The 24,153-nt window shown below is 36.6% G+C and overlaps 2 protein-coding genes across 3 annotated transcripts in view; one reads left to right on the forward strand and one right to left on the reverse strand.

The window, feature by feature from the left end:
- Window positions 1-81: 81 nt before the first annotated feature.
- Dsor1 (mitogen-activated protein kinase kinase 1) lies at window positions 82-17,837 on the reverse strand. Its single transcript, XM_089641169.1, has 7 exons — window positions 17,543-17,837; window positions 10,248-10,432; window positions 9,157-9,432; window positions 8,011-8,204; window positions 6,559-6,891; window positions 6,296-6,451; window positions 82-4,783 (listed from the first exon to the last, which is right to left on the reverse strand). Exons 1-6 carry the CDS (start codon window positions 17,659-17,661, stop codon window positions 6,332-6,334), a joined length of 1,227 nt encoding a protein of 408 aa, XP_089497295.1. The 5' UTR covers window positions 17,662-17,837; the 3' UTR covers window positions 82-4,783; window positions 6,296-6,331.
- A 2,569-nt stretch (window positions 17,838-20,406) lies between these two features.
- LOC149425685 (putative ATP-dependent RNA helicase DHX34) overlaps window positions 20,407-24,153 on the forward strand; it is an 84,210-nt gene continuing 80,463 nt past the window's right edge. For both annotated transcript variants that reach the window (XR_016303423.1, XM_089641182.1), the window contains exons 1-4: window positions 20,407-21,283; window positions 21,362-21,480; window positions 21,707-21,873; window positions 23,572-23,778. Coding sequence is in view for 1 of the 2 variants with exons in the window: in XM_089641182.1 (XP_089497308.1) it covers window positions 20,592-21,283; window positions 21,362-21,480; window positions 21,707-21,873; window positions 23,572-23,778 (1,185 nt within the window). In the remaining variant the exon portion in view is untranslated. The remainder of the gene's footprint in view (window positions 21,284-21,361; window positions 21,481-21,706; window positions 21,874-23,571; window positions 23,779-24,153) is intronic.

Below are 24,153 nucleotides of genomic sequence, written 5' to 3' on the forward strand. Positions count from 1 at the left end.
ACCAGCTTTGTGTTTCGCGTCCAGACGTTTCTCGATGTGATAGTATATGTTTCTAAAACTGATCTATATTATACGATGTGAATATGCTTAAAATAAAGTAAAATAATGCTTATATATGGAATGTAATACGACAATTGGGTTTATTCTCTTTTTCACATCTATTTTTACAAGTTTTCATAGTACAAGTCAACATTTTACCGTGTTATTTCGTAAAATGAACCGATGATGCCTCGACCATAGTTCGCACAAGAATGATGACGTCACGTTTTCAAATTTCACTTGAGGCCATACGCGAGCACAGCCGGCTCCAATGGAACCAGTATGGGGAGTGGGGATAATACGCTTTTAATCACTTAGGGCAGGTCTACTAATATTCATATGTCTATGGTATGGCCCAAGCCTTTGCATTACTCCGTGTACTCGGACTGAAAACACCATCTGCATCCAAACTTGGAAGCAAAATTGCAATTTCCAAATTATGACCATTTTCAACATGTCGTCACTGATCACTCGGCCGAGTAACCGCCCACACCCTCGGATCAACCGTAGCTGCCCTATACCTACCGATTTTCTATGTTTTTACATTGAAAAAAAAAATGTCACTGGATTCCAAAACTTCATTTACATTCTTTACTCCAAATTATGTCAGGAATCGCTAGTTCAAGTACGTCCTTTAACACCCTGTATAAACACATTATCTGGTAAGACATTACAATTTACTAAAAACAAGTAAGTTAAGAATCACACGGTGAAAATTTTGCAGTTTCACACCAAGAGTTAACAAATAAAAGGTTTGAATAAAAAGCTGATTTCACCAATAGCATTATTTATAAATAAAATTCATGTCAAGAGTAAAATTCCATAGTACGAATATATATATATATATATACATAATAAACAGGTTAACACTCTCGCATACTTCATAACATAAGATGTGGTTTAATATATGAACCTTGATAAAGCGCAATGCGTTGACAAGATTCCTCTAAAAGCTAAAAACAGCAAAAGTGTTACCACAAATAATCATTGGAATGGTGCCTCACTGCAACTTCACTATTCAAAATACAACACTTAAATATTTAAACAAAAAATACAGTTTGCATAGCAACGTAATACGGAAATACTGATACAATTAAATCTTAGGAAAAAACAACCTTTATGTGTCCAAACCTTGCAGTCCTTTTTTATTCTATCCACACATTCTTTGATTAAAAATTGTTCTATAACAAAGCTTCGATAAAGATACACAAGATTGACCTACGCTTTTAAAAAATAAACCCATCCATCCGGTTAGTATGAAGACATTTTAGAGGGCATTAATTTTCATAGATACAGAACCAAATAAGGTCACATTGTCTACTTGATTGAACTAGCTGATGCATACCAAATCAATGTACATAGTAAAACATAATATCACTAATGCCTGAATTACACCTGCCGAGTGCTGTCAGTACTTGACCTTGTAGCGGGCGAGTGATTCATATGTGACAGTGAACAGAAGCAAGGCCCAATGTCTCGGACGAGCAAGTACCCCCTCCACCTGCAAACTCAACTCGACTCTCCACTCAGTCGGTGCGATCAGCTGAGTTGAATTTAGAAAGATTGTGTGACGTTTGTTGTTGTCCAACTATCTTTATCTTTCCCTTTTTCCTCCATCACGAAACCATGTTAACAGTACTTTAAACTAATCTCAATGAACTGACACGCCCACTGTCTCTTCTAAATGTGATCACCTCTACTCTCCAATAGGTTGCTTGGCCGAGCAACAGAGCGAGTGACTCGGCCGAGCACTCGAAAGGTGTAATTCAGCCTTAAGTAGTTACCCCTCATCTGTTTTACAATATTTTAAACATTCATTGCGGAAAAACACAGCATCTTTATTTACACACTATATGTTATCAATAAAAAAAATAAGATACACATATGAACAAAGCGAAGAAAAACTGTTTTAGTAAAAAAATTGAGAGGCCGAAAGCATTTACGCGCAATCAGATTTGTGTTGAAACAAACGTGAAGTTGGTAAGTGCTTCCGATCTCCCGGGACATGCAGAATACCTAAAATATGACCAATTGACTCGAAACACGCTGACATGAACTACGTACTTCCAGCAAAGAAAAATATGTCAAAACTCTAAGTCTCCTCGCGACTAAATCAACTCAACTACTGTTCAGATGGTGGCTTTTATATCTACTGTCTAATGACGACCGTTTTACAATTTACATTAATTATTAATTGAGGCAGTTAATTTTATAGAATCTCTTTACGGTACATGTAAGTCAATTTCAAAATTATGCACCATCACCATTAATAGGTACATAATTGGTTGAACTCCATCATATTATATGCACTATCACTGTTAACCCTTTCAGCCCAAGTGTTAATTCAAATTAACACAAACTTTGTGAATTTTTTTACCGTAACTGTAGCGATTTAGAAAAGCCACGTTTTCGTTTTCTTATAGTTTGTAGTCTTTTCTGTGGCGTCTATTTTTTCCGCTCGGTTGAAATCCTTATTCCCGCCGCAACAACAGTAAATATTTTGACATCTGCTGATTGTGAGTTTCATCGAATTTCTGCCGTCATTGATTACTTAATTAAAGGTGAGATATCAATATTTTATACTCCAATTACAAATATTTTAACGCATTAAGATGTGTTCTATAATAATAACATCAGTTTAATTCACTGATCACAGTCACCTCCCAGAATATTGTAAATGAATTTCAATGTTCATTCAAATTAACACTGGTAGTGACGGACATGTTTTCGACTAGTATGGCGAATTTTAAAAAATTTATTATCTTAGATTATTTCTTTATTTATGAATGAATTTTAGTTAAAATGTTATTTGTTTGTACCTTAGAGATTATCACTACATTGTAAATGTGCATTTTTGACATGAAACAGTTATTTGTATTACTTTTGTGTTATGTTTATTTTACGTTACTATAAAAAATACCCTCCGTTGCCCAATGTTAATCCAAATTAACATAGAAATATTTCAAAAAAAAAAAACAAATGAAATGCCAAAAATTTTCAAATAATTTTCTGAGGTATTATCAAGCATTACATATTTTATATGTGTGGAAACAATAATGCGGGTGTGAAAGGGTTAACAGGTAGGTATTTGGTGGAACTCTATCATATTATATGCACTATCACTGTTAATAGGCACGTACTTTGTGGAACTCCATCATATTATTTGTACCTTCACCGTTAATAGGTGCATACTTGGTAGGTCCTTCATATTACATGCACTGTCACTGTTAATACTTACATACTTGGTGGAACTCCATCATATTATATGCATCGTCACTGTTAATAGGTACGTACTTAGTGGAACTCCATCATATTATATGCATCGTCACTGTTAATAGGTACGTACTTAGTGGAACTCCATCATATTATATGCACCGTCACTGTTAATAGGTACGTACTCGGTGGAAATCCATCATATTATATTCATCGTCACTGTTAACACGTTGAACGCCATTGTGGAAATGAAGAAACATTACCATTTTAAATTTGAAAAAAAAAATACTCAGATGGCATTGGCGACCTTTACGTAATTCTTTAAACGTATTCCTTTTTTTTTTTGACCAAAATTTTCCATGAAAATCAAGAAAATTAACTGCGGTCACCGGTGACCTACATGGCGTTCAACGTGTTAATAGGTATGTACTTGGTGGAACTCCATAATATTATAGTCACAGTTAATAGTTACATACTTGGTGGAACTCCGTCATATTAATAATGTTTAAAAATTGGTTTTATTACATATAAAACAATACTTCAGGGATTGATCAGAGGCCACTCAAGTTCAAAACATCTTCTAAAAAAAATAAGAAGAATTTACATTTACTTCATTGTCGAGTTTAGATTGTTTATAACAAACAGGAATCAATGCTTGACTGCTTCAACTCCGTTTTGATTAGAGTATAAATTCACATTCATTTTAAATTGATTACCACCAGTACTTACATGTACCGTAACACAACATTAAAATACAGCAGTTAACTTGGTTTCCACAAAAAGTGTACCAAATATATTTGATCCAACGCATTTAAATTCCTTTATCTAACTATGTCCTTTATATTTCAATGTATAGTTTGCTTAGAGCCACTCTATCAATTTCTTAACCCTTTCAAATAACCAGTGCAGTAGATTGTCACCAAGTATCAAATGAAATACTTCATTAATTTAAATTCCACACTAAGCTCTGAAGGACAAGGGAAACATCGATATAGAATTTACTAGACGGGCCCAAACCGAGCAGGCAAGTCAATCATCGGTCACATTCAGCCAACTGAGTTAGTGATCAATTGTTAATTCATCCGTGTGGGATTTAAAAGGGCTTCTCTAGCATATTCTACATCAACGGTGTGAAGCTTTTATTTGAACATATAAAACGGTCTTTGAATAAAATTTGGGAATGGCATTTCAAGATAATTGACAAAAGATTAAATTTAACACACGCATTTCAACAAACTATCGATTTCAGTTGTTTACTTCAGTCAATTATAAATGCACGGTATTGTATCACTTGGATACCGTTAAGTACTGTCTTGTGTACTTTCCATTCATAGACCTATTAATGGGTCACAGGAAAACAAGGGAAGCTCGTTGTTTGGAATAAGTGAAAGCCATTCCCGCCTGTATATGAGAGATGTACATGTAATTTGTTGTGGAGTTGATATGTTTAGTATTTATTACTGGTTGTCCAATTGAGCGCTGCAGCCTTGTGTGTCGCCATTACCTCCGCACACTTTTGTCTGGTTTTGACCTGGAAATGATCGCTCACATTTAAACACATTTCAAATAAACTATCTAAAAACTATATGAAAGTAGTCAAAACAAATAATTAATCTTAATGATACAAATAACAGACACAGGATATAAAGTTGTTTTTTTAGAATGATGCACTGTATTGCACCTTTTTAGAAAAACGCTTGTATAAAAAAGGCGGAGAAAAATAGGTAAATAACATTTTAATATAAGGTTTTCAGAAAAAGAGCAAAAAGTATAACAAATAATAGGTATGAAAGAGAAAAGAAAAAAGGATATTTAATATTATTATTGAGAAATACTATATAATATTACTATATTTTATAAATAATTTGCAGTGAAAGGACTAGAAATAATCAGTTAGTGGGATTATATGGCTTATTTAAAATTATTTTTTAGAAGATTTCTAATATATTCAGCCAATATATTCCATATTGCAATACAGATTTTTTTTATTTATTTAAGGAGAAAACACAGATACAGACAGTAATTAAAACATAATTTTGTAAAACAATAACTTGAGAATTCGCCTGCATCCTAACTATTTCTCACTGATTGACTGGTAGATAACAATTTTAAATATTTTTTACATGTAAATAAGGTAAAATTATTTTGTATATAGATAATGCTCAGTATCAAATAAAAGTGTACAAATATTTTTTATACAAGTTTAGAGATAAATCATAAAAAAGTACTTAAAGAGTATAGTGAATGAAGTAAGTACACATTTTAATCTTTTTTTATAGTAAAACAGACTTCAATTTCCTACCAAAAGTACTATATGTATCAAAAAATATGTCGGAATCATTCAGTTTTTGGGTTTTATTATACAATTCGCACATTCTTCTGATTGGATCTCTGACACCAGCATTTGTGCGCGTCCGGCTAATATGGAATAAGTCGTTAAGCCTCGTCGTTCTGAGTGGTATTTTAAAGTTTATTAGATTGAGTAAGCCAGGACAGTCGATAAAGTTGTTACATGTTTTGTACAAGGTCATTAGGTCAAGGTAAGTCCGCCGGTTAGTAAGAGTGGAGACGTTATATTTCGAGAGCATATTTGTGTATCCCCGTTTAGGTGCGCTCATTCTGTGGTTGAGGTAACGCAGAAATTTCTTCTGGATACTTTCAATATTTTCTTTATAGATATCGTGGAGTGGAGTCCATATGGAGGTGCAGTATTCAAGTTGAGAACGGACCAGCGTATAGTAAAGCAGAAGGTAGGTTTCAGGCTTTCGAAATACGCGGCTGTTTCTGATAACAAAACCTAGCATGCAGTAAGCTTTATTCACAATGTTTTTAATGTGCGCATCGAAATGAAGTTTGGAATCAAAAAGTACGCCAAGATCCCTTATACAGTATACACGATCTAGTGAAACTAGATTGAACTAGAATTGAACTAGGAAAAAATAAATGGTTCTTAATAGTCTAAAATTAAAAAGTGTCTAAACCCTAAGCAACTGCAGTAAAGTAAGATTAATTTGTTTAATAATGTTATGCAGAAAAGACTCACCCTTTTTCTTGGTTGATAGTATGCACTTCTTGCAGCTTATGAAGAAAAAGGAGAAACATTTGAATTAGGTGTAGAGGGCATCAGGTCCATGGTCTTGCACACCCAGCCCGCTATGTCCACTTGCTCCGAGTCCGCTTCCCGTATCCACATGTGGTTCTGGGGAACAACACGACACACATTCAACCAACAACCTTCCAATTCCTCCTGCTTGACATGCCCACCAGGAATTGTATGACTCTATTTCAATAGTATAAGTTTAATACCATAAGTGTTTTTAAATCGGCTCTCTCTTCGGGATTCTTCTTAAGGCACCGGTCGACAAAGTCTTTGAATTCATCGCTGAATATGCCGGCGGGCAGTTTGGGGGGGGGCTCGTTGACGATGTAGTCCAGCAGCTCGAAGATGGCCATAGAGCGGGGGGCGGTGCCGCCCTGGCCCGGGGAATGGTCCTCGTTGTGTGAGCCAAAGATGGCGGCCAGCGTCTTGGCATCGGGCGGCGGAATGGGGTACATGCCGATGGCCATCTCCACCAGGGACAGGCCCAACGACCAGATGTCCGACTGCACTGAGTAATGGGTGCCTTGCAGACGCTCCGGCTGAAATTGTTTACTCTTAAATATGTGTTTTGTGTGGATGATCAAGTAGCTCCAATTATGCTTCATTATAAATAATTATACATTTATGGTAGTGAACGGAACGTCTTCACAAGATGACAGTTAGTAGGTGAGAGAGGCTGAACTAGATTATATCAGTGTTGCCAGAGTTACCATTATTATTATTGTACATTTACTTTATAATACATATCTTCTACTTAATTCCTTGAGTTCATTACTAAACTTTTTTCGAAAATAAGACTTAAATGCTATCTAGTGCTAAAATTTGTTCTGCTTAGTGATAAACTGTTGTTTTCATAAAAAAAAAATTATCAAAGGAAGTAAAATACTTAAAGCTCATTCTCCGTTTGTACATAGAATTAGGTAAACTTCATTTCAAAGAGGGAATTTGTTTTACTGATGGCACATTAGGTTGGAAATAATGCGACGCGTACGTTGGCCCCGTACCCTCAGTCGCTGACCGTCAGTTACAGGTGATGTCGTCTTCAAATAATTAAATCGTTTTTATTAATATCATATTTATCAAAGACTGGAAACAATGCCTCAAACACTTCAAGTCAACATTTTAACATAGCATTCCGACCTTTGCATAAATTACTAGTAAGTTCCAAAGAGGAGGGTCAATATGCACCTCAGTAATAACACACTTAGTCAATATTCATTTTGTAAGATTGTACAAATCCACCCCCATCAGTTCACGTGATCAGCGGCGCACTGAACGCTCTCTTACAGATAGTAAGCGCGTCGGTCGACCGACGGCGTAGCACTGACGAGCTGGACCGATGGTCCTCCTATGGAGGACTACAGCTCTTCATTCATTCACCTACATATTACCGTACACGACGAATGTACGCGACCGACGTATGCGCTGCATTATTTCCAGCCTTATACTGAAAAACTTCATCATATTTTGCAAGGGTTTCCTATGCAATATCTACGTAACAATTTTTGGTCACTTTTTAACTGAACATTGTTACAATGTAAAAAATAGACCTATGGTTTTTACAAGATGACAGCTGATGAATATGTCAAATCTATATTATGTATGTTGAATTGTTTAGAAACACACAGGACACAAGGAGAATGTTCACAGCGACTTACCGACATGTAACTCCTGGTACCAACAAATGAGTTGGCCATGGAATCAATCAGTTGTCCAGACACTCCAAAGTCACAAATCTTTATCTCCCCGTTGCTGTTCACCAGGATGTTGGAGGGCTTCACGTCTCTGTGCATGATGGCATGCTTGTCGCGTAGATAACTCAGGCCTTTCAGCACGGCTGAGGTTATAGTGCCTGGAATATATGACTTGATTGAAAACATTGCTTTTCTAAGGAAAGGGTTACAAATAAACTAATAATTATAAGTGGAAAATGTTGCTTGTGCAATGGTGGAGGACTAGAGGATTGAATTGAAATCTGAATATTGGAGGAATTATATACTACTGCACTTTGTAATATATTTATAATTATTTCAGAGAAAACACTATTAAATATATCCATATTAATCAAATGTAAATTAAATCGTCAGCACTGATTTCTACCCCGTAACTGAACGGTTTCGCTTTACTCAAGCATCTTCAGGGTACAAATTATTACTAAACAAGAAGTACAAAGTATGAGCTTATTTGAGGGAGACAACATGATGCCGATAAATATTAAACTTTTCAGACCGGCCTTTTATACCAATAATAATCTAGGTAAATTTCTAATCAATTCAAAAGATAAAGATGACAAAGTAAGTCATTCAGGAATTTATAAATTAAATTGTAATAATTGTGCAACATTTTATATTTTATTTTATTAAAACACTATATATTATAGCTGGTCAGTATCTGAGTTAAGGTTGTTTTATTTTGTGGTTTTAGATTGTGAAATTCGTTATTATATATCGTAATTGTATATAAGGGGTCATTAAAAATAATTATAGTAAACAATTTATTGACCACGTTAAATTTGAGGTTCACAGATGTGCAAATTATCGTGGATGATATTTTTTAGCTTATAACAAAATTTGAGATCACCGCATTCACACATCTCTAACTCTACCCACCTACGCATCACGCGGGCACAATGGCTGTGGGAGCATCTTATCCTATTGATGGAGGACCAGCCTTTACGGGGGATTTCTCACATCAGCCGATTGTCACTCAAGTTGAAGGGAAGGAGTTGAAAGGTTTTATGTAAATTGGTGATGTCACTAGTAGGGATTATCTGTTGGGTTAGGTTAGGTTAGATATGTACATACCTAGAATGGACTCAGGAATCTTCCCTGCCTTCTTGAGGATGAGGTCCAGCGAACCGCCGTCCATGTACTCCATGCAGATGGAGATCTCCCCGTCGCTGTAGAAAGCACCGTAGAAGCCCACGATGTGCGTGAAATTGCATTCGTGCAGCACTTTGAGCTCGCGGATGATCTGCTTCTTGATGGCGGGCTTCACTTCTAGATGGATCAGCTTGCGTGCCATGATCAGCTGTGTCGATTTGTGGCGCACCTTCATCACCACGCCTCCGTTGCCCTGACCTAAACAATAAATAATTTTCAGTATTATAAAAATACTCAAAAAAATGCTCTATTCAAATAAGGAAAAAATGAGTACCCTACTGACCAACACACCTCAAAGCTACTGAACATCCCAAAATTAAATCTTTTGGCCATAAAAAGCATAATTTCAATGCTACAAAACTATAAATGAAATTAAAAACATCATGCAGATAAAAAAAGTGTATAAACGATGTCAAAATATGGCTAACTAAACATGGAGATGAGGAAATCCTTAAAATTATGTAGTAACACCAACACAGTCAACAAACGTGAAGATTTTTAAAATTTATTTATTTTTAATTTTGTGGAAATCAACATAACATGAAGATGAGGAAATGATGTAACACCCATACAACAACTTGCAGTCCGCCTCGGAACAGGAATACCTAGTGAGGAGGACTGTCAATACTACTTTACTTTGTATTTTTAAAATAGTCATTTAAAAAAAGTGTTTTTCCATTTTTTTCCCTTTCCTCTTTATCTATATTGTTTCTCTACTAGCCTCAAGAACTAGAACAAACAGAGCTCTGAGTGAGAGAGAGCAGAGAACCTCACACAACTATATATTGCTCCCGAAAATAATCTCTTCTGCTATTGGCATTTTTTGACAACGGGGAGAAAATCCAAAGGGTAAATCCTATTCATTCTTGAAAGGGTCTCACCTCATGGTCTCTTATGACGCGATCTTTACCGCTGCATGGACAATTTTATTTATGCAATGATGGAGGACTTGGCTAAAAGAGGATTGAATTGAATTTGAAATCTGAATAGCGGAGTAATTAATAAATTCTTACCAAGTTCGCCGAGTTTCTCAAAATCATCATCGCTCAGTTCGCCGATCTTCTCCTTCTGGCAGAGGAAGACCTCGATGCGCCGCCGCTGCGTGTCGTCCATCTCTATCTGCTCCAGGCGCTCCGTCAGGGCCTCGATGCTTGTCTTGGACTTGCCCGCCAGTCCCGGAGTTCGGCGCTCCGAAATCCTGAAATTTAAAACAGATTAGTATGTCATAAACAAACTAACTAACCATCATGCTTGTTGCATGTTCTCTCTGGAAGGGTAGGCATAGAGAATAGACTGCCCACACAACTCTTCAGACAATTGGCATATGCTCCAGACAAGTGAGAACGAGTTAGCATCAGCAATATACACTAATAGAAATGTCAAATATATTATTAAAGTATGGTAATAAAATAAAAACATTTGGAAATACACCAGGAAACCAGTCATTTTCATGGTGAGCTATAAAGTTATTAAAGACAAACATTCCCGGGTTATGAATAATCTGACAATATTTGAAAATCTCCTACTACCGTCACAGTAGTGATCAGTCATTCATGAGCGAGCCGCACAATTGAGCTGGCTCTTTTCGATAAGCCGTATTCGTAAGACTCCCAGTAAACTGTACGACCGCTCAATTGAACCACTTTGATTACTCTTTTTTTATCAGGGGATATTATTACTCTTTTTTATCAGGGGATCAAAAAATGCTCAAAATATATCTATTCATAGCGTTGAAATTGTAGATTTCCGTTTAGCAGTAAAGAAACTGAAACCAAAACCATTGTATGGTCTGATTTCATTCCACCCTTTGTTATTAAGGGATGTTCTGAATCATTATGTGAGCCACTTCTATATATATTTAATCTTTAGCTATGGAAGCTGTCGAAAGTCACCCCTTTACATGATGGCTACAAGTATTAAACAACTAACTACTGTCCTATAGCGATTCTCTCCGCACCTACTAAACTATTGGAAATAATTATCCATAAATATGTATATGCCAAAGTTGAACCATTCTTGATCGAACAACAATATGGATTTAGACATGGCCGATCTACCACTACAAATTTAATGGTATTTACAGATTACTTGGAGAGAGCACTCGATAACAACGAGCAAGTTGACACATCTTACCATTACTTTGCAAAGGCTTTCAATAGAGTTGATCACTTAAGTGCTCCTAAATAGGCTCAAAGAAATTGGTTTTTTAGAAAACTTATTGAAACTCTTATGTAACTATTTGAGTGAAAGAGAACAATTCGTGTCCTAGGGTGAGTTCAACTCTAATGCATATCCTACAAATTCTGGTGTGCCGCAGGGATCCAATTTAGGACCCCTATTGTTTTTCATTTTTATAGACAATATTGGGGAATAGATTAAAATCGTCCATTTTCTACTTTTAGCCAATGACATTAAACTCTTTCTGAGAATGAAGTCGTTAGAAGACTGTAGAAAGCTCCAGGAAGATATCGATGCAATTATTGACTGGAGTATTGATAACAAACTTGGGTTCAACTTCCAAAAATGTTCAGTCATATGCTTTACAAGGGCACACAAGACCATATATTTTAATTACAAAATGAAAGATACGTCACTGAAACACATGGTGACTTGCAAGGACTTGGGAATTGTGTACGACATTCGCTTAACATTTCATGCTCGTATTGAAAAGATCTGTAAATCAGCCACTAAGATGTTGGGTTTTGTCATACACAATTCAAAAGACTTGACCACCAACCTTGCAGTTATAAGGCTGCTTTACTTTAGCTTAGTGCGTAGCATTCTCGAGAGTGGATCTCAGGTATGGGGGCCAGAGGACACTGTCTATGTACTAATGGTCGAAAAGATACAAAAGAATTTTTTACGATACCTCTACAAGAGAGAGTTTGGTTTTTACCCACGGCTGTTTCCAACAGCATTTATCTCGGGAATGTTGGGTGTATGTAGCCTTAGTTCCAGAAGGGATGTTGCATTACTCCTGATGGCGTATAAGCTTCTAAACCAAGGCTGCCCAACCCCAGGCCCGCGGGCCACATTGAACGAATTATAAGTGGCCCGCGTGAAGCTACTCAGAACAAGAATCACCCCCCCCCCCCCCCATGGATTTCAAATGTTTTGTGGGGAGCACTTATTTTGTGGGGAATTATGTTTTATAGAAATTCTCTAACAATCCCCCCCCCCCCCTCCATGGAAATAGGAATTGTCAGGTATTCAGTGGCCCGCCAGTGATTCAAAATCGTCAATTTCCCCTAACTGTTAAAAAGGTTGGGCAGCCTTGTTCTAAACGGTTTAGTCTCAATACCAGACATTCTGGCTACAATAGGATTCTATGTCCCGGATAATTTTGCGCGAGGCCGCCAACACAGGTTTTTGATTCTACCTAGGTGCAGAACTAACTTACCAATGATGATGCCCTCTAGATGGGAAGAATCACTAGGTTAATTAACTGCCTCGCAGGAAATGTGGATATTTTCCACATGTCCTACAACGTATTTAAACGTGAAATATTATTATTCAAGACATAACATTGTAAACCTACATTTGAAACTTTTTTTTGTCCCACTTGTAAATGTATTTGTTATTCACTTTTTTGTAATTTTTAATTACCGATATTGCAATGTTCTGGGTTCTACTGTTTTTGCAAATAAATAAATATTTTATAAAAACAGTGCCATTAAAATTATCCAAGTATTAATTGTTATTACAGACACTACGACGACATCTGGACATATGTACCTACACCTACTAAGTACCTAGCATCTTATTTTTCTTGTGATGCAAAGGGTCGCACCGTTACCAAAAGTTGTACGATCATTCATACGCCGGGAGCTGGGAGCCGTACGGGGGAAACCGTAGCGGGGAAGTCGTACCAGGAGAGCTGAATCGGGCGAGAACAGTGTTTTCATACTGAGCTCACAGCTCCCGTTCAATTGAGTCGACTCTCTGAGCTGTAAGTACGAAGATATTGAGCTTGTACCGTGGCTCCCGCTCTTATGACCCATCGCTATGTCACAGTAGGTGGAAAATGTTGCTTGTGTCATGATGGAGGACTTAGCCAGCTAAGGAATTGAACTCATTACCGATGCCAACTCAAGACACCGACCAGTCAACAAGGTGTAAATGTTTACCAGCTAGTAAAGCAATATTATTTCAATTTGGTAGGCGGGTATGGGTACCGCCGCACTGGGAACTTTTAATTGGATGACCAACACCTCTGCCACAGGTTGTTGTGAGAGATTGGCTGTTAGGTAACTTAGCGAGTCTTGGTGGTGGGTGAGTTGGCCCACCTTCTGCGTGGGGGACCGGATCGGGAGATGCCAGTTGGGGGAGACCGTTACAACTAGTTACCGCTGTCTGGGCCAAACCCTCAGGCTCTCGACTGAAGGTGGGCTGCCCCATCAAGGAGTGGAAACACCCCGCCGCTGCTGTTGTGTCTGTTCGTGACCGGAGAGGACCCAGCAGCAGGGTTTGGAAACATTCACTCAAACTCTCCAGCCGGACTCTCCCAGCCCACCGCCTTGCACCGCAGTGGGTGGATTGAATTCGGTTCCATGATATTTCATCAAAATGAATATTCAACACACCTTTTAAAAAGTGATGTAGTCATTAAAAGTGATTAAAAAAAACTAGGTTTAATAGTTACCTATGTAACCTATTTAACCTAGTTTTTGTTTCATCACTTTTCATAACTTTATATCACTTTTTGGAGGTGTGTTGAATTTTCATTTTGATGACATACCCGTACACCATTGGATTCATACACCCATCATTCCTGGACACACAGACCCCCAGTTTCCTACCCACCCCTCTTACCTTTTCCTTTCCATACCTTTATTTCTCCTCCATAACTTCATTAAAAAAAAGATAGCATCATGAATTTGCATAAAACTATAACATTCAACATCTCTACAGGGGCGAGTAGGAGTCCTCGATGCGGGCCAAAATTGTTGGTGAATTTCTCCAGCATTCGCGGCCTGCACACCACTCACACCTTGAGTTTGAGTAATTTAAGTTTATGTTAGGTGTTTCTTTGACTGCCACTCGTAGGCAAGTTCAGACCCAAAGGAGGTGTGTCTCTATAGCCGAGCTGACGTCACACAGACTGATGAATCTGGAAAACTCCAAATTTGACATTATGTGGGTGCGCGTCTATTGCTCTCCGAAACTCAGCCAAACAGACACACCCGAGTTATTCAAAATTTCAGCAAAGCTATTGATGGTCTCTTGTCCCGCTACCCTTCGGCCTAGTTTGTTGTTCTTGGGGATTTCAAAGATCATAACGAACTATGGTTGAAGTTCTCAGGATCAACAGACTCGGCTGGACGACAGGTGGAATTCTTTGCCACGGATTAGAGCAAATGGTTCAGGAGCCTACAAGGGTTCCTTATGTCCAGACTCACCGCTCCAATCTGTTAGACCTATATCTAACCTATTTTTATATTTTCTATACTATTGTGATCACAGCGCCTTTAGGATCGACCACTGCCTTGTGACGACATCCCTGTTAACTTCAGACCGCCAAATGAGAGGCTGAAGAGAAAAGTGTGGCACTATAGGTAAGCAGATTTGTTCGGTTTGCGGGTACATTTTAATGCTTTCCCGTGGTCAGCTGTCTATTTTCAGATTTCGGATCTTTTCTCTGGTTGCTTGCGGGCTCAATAGGTTGTAATTTCTGTAAATCCAGTCTACCACCTCTTACTAGACCCGACGGCTCACTAGCAAATACCGCCACTGAAAAGACTTAGGTAAAATGTTTGCAGAAAACATACTGTCACACTGTCGATTCCTCACTGAGGTTTCTATATAAAGATCCTGCATCGGGATGTACTCCAGGTCTTACGGGGTCTCGATGTTAGTAAAGCTAGGACGGAATACGTGCCCTGGTATTGCAGGCAGAGGTGTGCTACAGAAATAGCTCCAATTTTGACGCAGCTATTTAAAATGTCCCTGAAGTCTGACTCTGTACCCTCTGGATGGAAAAAAACGGTCACACCCTATTCCAAAGAAGGGCGACTGCTCCAATCCGGCCAAATACCGCACCATAGCGATCACATCTATTCTATCCAAGGTGATGGAAAGTGTGATCAACGACAAACTGCTCACATACCTCAAGAAGAACAAAATTATTAATGACGGTCAATACGTATTCCAGCAGAACCACTAGTGCGGTGATCTTTTCATGTATGTGACGCATGTTTGGGGGCGGTGCCTGGAATGTTAAGGTGAGAACGGTTGCACTGGACATTTCGAAAGGTCGATTTAGATGATTGCTGATGGTTGACTGAATACTGACGTCCCACAGGGATTGGTTCTGTCTCCGACTTCGTTTATGTTGCACATCAATGACCTCTTGTCATATGCACGAATTCATTATAATTCTGATGACAGAACATTGTAATTTGTTTGACAGGCCCCCAAAGGATACACAAACTCTAACAGCGCAGAGGTCTTTGAAGCAGAGAATGGATGGTTGCCTCGAGAGGTAATTAATTAAGATTCAATCCTGTCTGATTACTTTTAAAAGGGATCGAAATGACAATCTAGTCTCCTTCAAAGTAAACAATCTTCCCAACATGCCTTCCATTAATATGCTTGGTGTAACTTTAAGTGACCAGCCCAAGCACAGGGGCTCCATCGAATCCAGGGTCAAGTTAGCCTCTCAGAAGCTGGGCGTGCTGTACAGGGCCCGCAGACACTTTAATAGTACACAACTGCTGACCCTGTACAAATCGCAAGTGCGCCCTGCTGTTGGATTTGGCATCTATCTCTGGTATGGAGCCCCAAAATACCTGCAAAAACCCTTGACTCTGATAGATTCCCCTCTCTTAACAAACGATTGCAATCCTTAGAGCATAGGCGTCAGGTAGGTATGTTGTCCCTGTTCTACCAGTAATACAATGGAAGATGCTTCGAGGAACTAGTGTCATTGATCCCTTTGCACCGGTGCATAGTTGGGAAACACGCCAAACGCATTCCCAACAGTAAATGTATATAATCATCTAAATGTACAGGGTTGACATTTCTCACATGAGAATGGATCGCTTCTACGACTCGTTTTTGAGTTCAACAGCTCGGCTGTGAATGTCATCAAAATGACAATTCAACACATCTAAAAAGTGATATAAAGTCATGAAAAGTGATGAAACAAAAACTAGGTTAAATAGGTAACTATCACTTTTAATGACTCTACATCACTTTTTAAAGGTGTGTTGAATTTTCATTTTGATGAAATATCATGGAACCCTCTAATACACATTACATAATATGGGATAAAATCTCTTAACTATATTGCCTACACACTATATAACTCTCTTCCAGATATGTGTACAGCCAGCATATAAAAATAATTCAAAGAAATGCTGAATATTTTTTTAAGTACATATAAAAACAAAAATACGTAATTCTTGTGTTGTGTTTTGTCTTTTTTTTCTCTCATTTTCTATCCCCCGTATTTGTAATCGAGCATAATCTATTTTTACCAATATATTAGTGGGAAAGTAACTTCTTCTAAAGTCCTACCTTGGCTTTGTGCTAATGTGTATATCCCTGTTTGTTTCCTTTCTTTGATTTTTCTTGTTTGTTCTACTTTACCTCCCTTTTTCTATTTTTGTACTGTTTTGTATGTGAACAATAATGAAAACAATCTGTATTCAGAAAAACATATTATTGTTAAGATAATAGCCCGAAATTTCAGTTGCTCTTTAAGCTAGCTAAGAAAGATATTTTATATAGCAACTTATACATATATATTATTATTGCTCTCTTCTGGAAACCCTGACAAGTTAAGTTCACTAAAAAATACAGATATACCGGACCTACAATATGTTATGGAAAAAACGTCACATTAGAGAAATAATTTTAAAAGTATAAAAAAAGGTAATATTTTGAAGAAGAAAATTTTTATAAGAATAATTAATTGTTTCTTACGTGTAAACTATCAGAAATTCGAGTTATTTGGCTACATCCAAAACTATTCCGCAAAAATCTAGTAGAAGATATTTAAATCAGTCATTTTATCTCCTAACACAACAATATTATAAATTTTTTAAAAGGTAATGCAGACCAAATGTAATATTGCGACGCAGTATAGCGAGAATTCAATATAAATAATAATTTATTAAATTAATAGTAATATACTGTGCCGGAAAAAAGTTAAAAAATAAACAAAATTGTACATATCTAATTGTTGCTAATTCGTACATTAACCCAGCAAGATGGCGATAATCAAATATTGAATATGTGAAAAACCATGGCATCGTATTACTCACATGAAATGATACCAACACTGTTTGTTTATTGAATGACTTACTCGGGAATGACGGAAGACTTGAACTGAGGAGTTGTGTTTGAAGGCGTAACAGGCAAAGTGGCGTCTATCGACCCCGGAGGTAATGTCAGATTTAACTTGTTCTTGGACATTTTACTCATCTTGACGATTTTACTGATGTTGCGGCGGGAAAATAAAATAATATTGTCGGTCACACATCTGGTATGGTTCACTAACGTTTCGAAAAAGCACTGCCGCTCATTTAATATCCATATTTTGGGGCAATATTCAGACAAATACGAAATCGAATATTAAATTAACATGACAGCTACCGGCGGTCAGGGTTGCCAACTAGATTTTCTAAGTAAAGCCAGACGTCACCCGAAAAGGAGCTATAAAAAGAGCTAAAACCTTGTATAACCTAAGTTGGTATCAAAAATTCACTATCAGGGGGCGCGTGTCTACAGAAATTCTGAGAAGAAACAAACCCAAATGTTAGTGTTCTGGGGGTGGCGTTTTTTCTGGAAGACAGGATTAGCACAAAAACCTATTCCTAATGAAATAACTCATAAATTGTCATTTTCGCTAATGAGTTTGTATTTAAAAAGGAGATAGATCATTTGAAAAACAAACTAAGAAGATAAACCACTTTTTTGCTGACGCCCTCAATTTATAGCTAAATGTAGCTCTAAAGGAGCGGAGTTGGCAACACTGTGGGCGGTAGCTATTATTTGAGATAAGTTCAGTGATGCCATGCCGCGAAAATGAAAATCGGCAGATTGATGTGAAAAAATCGGTACGTCGTCAAAATATCGAGAGGTGCTGGATTGTGAATATTTTGCATTTCATGGGGCGGGCGGTATATTTTTAGGGTGAATATTTCCCTAACTTTTAATTGGCACGGATTATGGAAATTACACTTCATTTCAATATAATTACTACATTACAAGAAACATACGTCAGGATAGATGGTAAAAGTTGCAATGTAATTCCATTTTTATTCAAAGTTCAAAATTTACCTTACAAAACTATTCCTTTGCCTCTATTTCTGACTGTTTTGTATGGTTGAAGTTTCGTTTCCATCTACAAATTACTTAATTAACCCAAACTAAGAACCTAATAATCGATTTTGTTTATATAAATAGTTGTTTCTTGTAGTGATCGTTGAAGCAAAGTGTAATCTCCATAATCTGTTCCTTCTGTGCTTCGGTTCGGAAAATAATTACCATTTTTTGTGATCTCGGTGTATTTAACTGAATTCTGTAATTCGGAATTTTCATAAATTAAAAAATTAAAGATTAAAATAAACAAAAAAACAATATTTGAGGTGAACATACTTTCTTAATTCCTTTTTAAAATGTAACATATTTTTAATCTCAATAATTTCTTTTGGGATTTTGTTATAAAGTTGATGAGTAATGGGACTGGGACACGGTCAAGCGGCTTGATCGCAAGCACGTAGTTTATTGTCTATGGCACTTTGTGTCAAGCATTTTGACCGTGTACCGAAGCTGGCTTGCAAGCATTGGGTGCGCCTGTTCTCACATTGCTGGAGGATTGGGGGCGGAGCTACGACATCCGAACTTCACTTCATATCTGCCCGGCAAATTTAAACCTGTGACAATGAGAACTTGGCTTTCTTGGTTGGTTGTTATTTCTCCATAAGACTGCATAACAATTACATCGAAGAAGGCACTTTGTCATAAAAATACAAGTAGTGCATTCAAGTTTAAATGATCTTAAGAGTTACTAGTGAAGTAGGCCTATCGTAAAGGAATATCAGGATGGGTCACGGATTAAACACAAATTTCTTCTACTTTGTGATTTTATTCGGAAAACCTAGAATATATAAGATTAAATAACAATTGTGAGGTCAGGCTTCTGGCAGAAAGCTTAAATAATACAAACATAAGCTTCAAATTTTTGTTTTGTTCAATTTTGTTCAATTCTTCGTGATATTTCTCCTTAAAGGAAAAGTTCCTTCTTTACTTTCATTTTTTATTTTTTGTTATTTTTCATTTCCTTTTTTTATATATTAATATTTCTTTAGTTTAATATATCAGCTAAACAATAGTAAAAAAAAAAAAATGAATATGCATTTGTATTACTTTACCAACAGAATTTCTTCAATTCAGTTTCATTTTCAAATTCATTTTCTTGTTTTTATCTATTAATTCAGCTTATGTTATGTTAATTCAGTTATTATGTCAGCTAAATAATAGTAAAATATGTCGTGATATAACTGGAAGTATTCTAGAATATGAATATACATATGTATTTTTTTTAACAACAGAATAGTCAACACTATAATGTACCATAATTTACATGTAAAAACATTATCATATTAGAATGTCCTAAAACGGGCAATCGCCTAGTTGGACATTTTAAGTTCATTAATTGTATTATGTAATATTTACAAACAAACAATAAATAAAAAAAATAAAAAAATATCAATACAAACTACCAGAGCTAGGTAAGTTGGAGGTTAGTAATAAAAAGTACAATAACCTATCCTAGTAATGGTTTCGTAACCAGGAAGTAGAAGGTTAGGTTAGGTTAGGTTAAGTTAGGTTAGGTAAGGTTAGGTTAGGTTAAAAAAAAATGTCCGTAGGGTTGATTATGTCTTGTAAATGTTTACTAATAACGACCTCCATGTTTCGTTTCTTTCAACTCAAAATCTCCCTCATACTTGAGAGATTTTCGAACGTCAAACCACAGTCAAACTTCAAGACTTCAAACAAATTATTCAAAATCAAGTTGATTGTTGCCAGCCTTCGTGTACACTCGGCAAACTTCGTAGTTCCGAGCCGCTTTGAGCCTTCGTGTTCACTCGGCAAACTTCGTAGCTCCGCCCCCAATCCTCCAGCAATGTGAGAACAGGCGCACCCGTTTTTCGTATACGTCAAATAAGTCGCATTGTTTACCAATGCTTTTGCTTCATAATCTTGAATATGATTGCAATTCGGTAAATCTCTAACGGTGAAAACGAATGACGAAAAAATATTATGTGCTTGTAGATTGTACTCGTCTTACGTAAATTGTTTTCTTATGATAGTGCAGTTATAAAATCATGTGTTGATATTTTATCGAAATGGAGGGATATTCAAAATCAAGCCAAAATAGCAGAAAACGTCGAAGATCAAAGAGTTATGATAGAAACACTCAAAGAACTAGATCTCGTGATAGATCAGATTATAGAAATGAACAAAAAAGAAAATCCAGCCCAGATAAATTTACTAAGGGCCATAGATCTTATAGAGATTGTTCTCATCCCGGATCGTCAAGACATTCTGAAACACATTCAGCTTCTGATTGCCGTGAAAAGCCGGACAGTTATGGAACAGAGTTTAGTTTCGTAGATTTTAAAATTGAATTAAATAAATTGCTCTTTTCTGGCACCGGAAACCACCAATTGGTTCTAGATTTAGAAGACTTCTGGAAGTTTGTTATTAAATATGAAGGCCTTTTGAAAAAGAACGGAAAGCCCATTCTCCTTGAAACATTGCCTGATATTTCTAAATGTAACGAATCAGGAATGCCATCAGAGTATAGTAAAGTTCATTGCATTAACTTTCACTTGAGAAATGGGATTGAGGAACTTTATTCTAGAATTTCTCCTTATGATAGAGAATATGAGAGAAAAAAGAAAAGATTAACTAAAAATCTCATTCAGCAGTTTGTTGACGTGGTCATGTTGTATTTGGATTTCAAAAATAAAGAGAAGTTTCAAAAACTCAAAGCTCTTAGAAAATTTCAATCAGAATTGCCGGTTGCAGAATACAGGTACTTACAGGGATGTATTTCCATTATGAACTATTTTCAATAAGCATGTTTTTATTATTTAATTATTTTTATTTTCAGGGATGAAATTGTGGAAGCCGTTAAAAATGAACAGGTTGTAATAATCGCAGGCGATACGGGATGTGGTAAATCAACTCAGGTTCCACAGTATTTGAGTGATGCTGGATTCATCAGTATAGGTAATAAATTATATCTGAAAACACCTTATCAAATCAATAGGACAACTTTTAAGTACAACTTATAATATTATTATTCTAGTTCTGTATACATTTTCAGTATGGTCCTGCTGCTAAGAGTTCCATTAAGAGCACTCTAAGCTGCGTGTGTCATTCATGAAAAAATGTGGAGAGGTTACAACAGCGTTACATCTGTATTGCTTTATTTAATGCATGTTTTAATTTTCAGCGTGTACGCAGCCTAGAAGAATAGCTTGTATATCTCTCGCCAAAAGAGTAGCGTACGAGACTCTTACGCAGTCTGGCACTGATGTTGGATACCAAATAAGGTTTGAACGAAACAGGAACGAAAGAACTAAAATATGCTTCATTACAGAGGGTCTTCTCCTGAGACAGGTTTGATTTTTTACAGCGTTGCTTAGATTAAACTAACTTCTTCTTCTGGTGCCCTCTCCTTGAAGGTTTGCTATCATCAGGGCAATTCTTTAGGTCAGAACAACTCTATATCTATGCTCTTGCAATTCAATTGGCTATGTCAAAAACGAAAGTAGAAAATTACAAAGAACCATGCTAGATTTCTTCTTGCGGTGTAAAAAGAAGAATGGGTGAGTTAAGAGCAATACAAAGGTTTAGACCAAGGCTGCCCAACCCCAGGCCCGCGGGCCACATTGTGAACGAATTATAAGTGGCCCGCGTGAACCATTTTCAAAAAACCCGCCAATCCGCCAATTTGAAAAAGTGTCGCGGGCCCGCGGTAAAACAGACAATGCAGCTTGCGCGCGGTCACCAGTGTTGCCAACGAAGGCGATTTATCGCTATTTAGGCTACTCAGAACGAGAATCAGCGACGAAGCAACAAAGCAACAAATCAGACATATATGTTGCTCAGTTAGAGATGTGCGGTATTTATTTTTTACAAAATTAAGATGAGAAAAAACCATCAGTGTAAATAGATATTAATTTGTCCCATGGTAAACACTTGTTTTCAACGCCTTCCTTAATTTTCATAAAAATATCTTTTCCTTGGCTTGTAGTTTCCAGCTGATACAATTCTAGTAAATGTTGAAATATATTCAAATGTTCATCAATGCAACGCACAAAAATTGCCAACTGAGATCTATTCGTAATCGCAAGTTTCATCTAACGTAAATTAAAAGTATTTGCACTTTTTTACGATCTCTTGGATCTGATCACTGATATTTTTGACGTTTTGGCCATCACAATTTTGTGCAAAGATTTTCAAAGCCTATTTAACAATTTCTCCATCAGAAAAAGGATTCTTCTTTTTCACTAAAATCAAAGAAATCTGGTAAGATGTTTTGATCGTGGATTCAAGCTCGTCGTGCCTTTTAACGAAAATATTCTGTTGGTTGAATAGTTCCCGTTTCTTTATCTTTAAAAAATCTTCTGTGATGGCACTACCAACAGGATACTGTCTTTCAAAATTATTATGATTCTACCTATAAATTATTTCCTTTCTAAATTATGTATATATTTTTTGCAATAGCTACTGTAGCAAAGCAAAGTAAACATGTGGGTTTGTGCGCCTTGCTCTCAGTTAAACAATAATTCTTTTCCCATTCATCATGAACACATGGTAGGACTCTGTCGATTTCGACTTACTTGGTTTGCTGTTATGTGCCATACTGTAACAAACAGGTTTTTTTTACTTTATTTCAAATCATGTTTTTTTTATAGGGAAAACTTAAATTTGATAATAATGATTAACATATCTTTGAATATTAAAGTAAACACTTTTTAATTTTAACAAAACTGACGAATATTTGACATGTGTGGTCTGTCTGTCATATAATATACGCGCGCGACACTTTTTCAAATTGGCGTGTATTTTGAAAATGGTTCACGCGGGCCACTTATAATTCGTTCACTGGGGTTGGGCAGCCTTGGTTTAGACATTACCTTCATAATCTTAATCTCCACAGTAAAGTGGGACTAATATGTTACCAATACCAATCTGGTATCAATACTGGTAGTATTTTCAGGCAGTTTTATAATGGAAAAAGTTGAATTACACTGTTAAGATACTTGTATATTGAATAGCACCAAGTTATGTATACTAAAATATGTATTTTAGGTTGCTTCAGAGTCTTCTCTCTCCAACTACGATGTTATTATTTTGGATGAAATTCACGAACGCCATTTGCACGGAGACTTTCTCCTCGGGATACTGAAGTGCCTGATACAATCCCGCAAGGAGTTGAAACTGGTTCTCATGTCTGCCACAATAAACATTGAACTGTTCTCTAATTATTTCGCAGATGAAAAGGCTTTTGTTATTGAGGTTAGTATTCAAATTAGTGACAAATTCCTAAGGCACACAAACTACAGAAACAGCAAAAGCCCTAGTGATTATGCTCTTTGTTAGTTACAATGTCATAGCCATGTGATTTGTTAACTTGTTAAAAATTTGTATTAAAATTTAGTTATCTAAACTCCTGCGTCTCTGTATCATGCAGTATATCACATTAAGTACACATATGGAAAAGCCCAACAGGGCGTTTATAATTTATTTATTTATAATGGGTTTTTACAGACGATGTCACTTACGTGAGAACAATCCAGTTATAAAAACTCAGTTGACATACAAATAGGTGCAACAATTACCAAAATCTATTCAGCCATAAGACACATTAATTTTCATATAAGTACCTAAATA

This window comes from Hesperophylax consimilis, chromosome 2, assembly GCF_061612785.1.
Source record: "Hesperophylax consimilis isolate HC1 chromosome 2, BYU_Hcon_1.0, whole genome shotgun sequence".
Classification (NCBI taxonomy): Eukaryota; Metazoa; Arthropoda; class Insecta; order Trichoptera; family Limnephilidae; genus Hesperophylax; species Hesperophylax consimilis.

What these genes read in the sequence shown, in the direction of transcription:
- Dsor1 (XM_089641169.1), bottom strand. Translation starts at nt 17,661, where the DNA reads ATGAGTAAAATGTCCAAGAACAAGTTAAATCTGACATTACCTCCGGGG. An exon ending in TGAGAAACTCGGCGAACTTG is followed by an intron (nt 9,433 to 10,247) that starts GTAAGAATTTAT and finishes TTTATTGTTTAG; the next exon opens with GTCAGGGCAACGGAGGCGTG. An exon ending in CCGATTTAAAAACACTTATG is followed by an intron (nt 6,452 to 6,558) that starts GTATTAAACTTA and finishes GTTGTTCCCCAG; the next exon opens with AACCACATGTGGATACGGGA.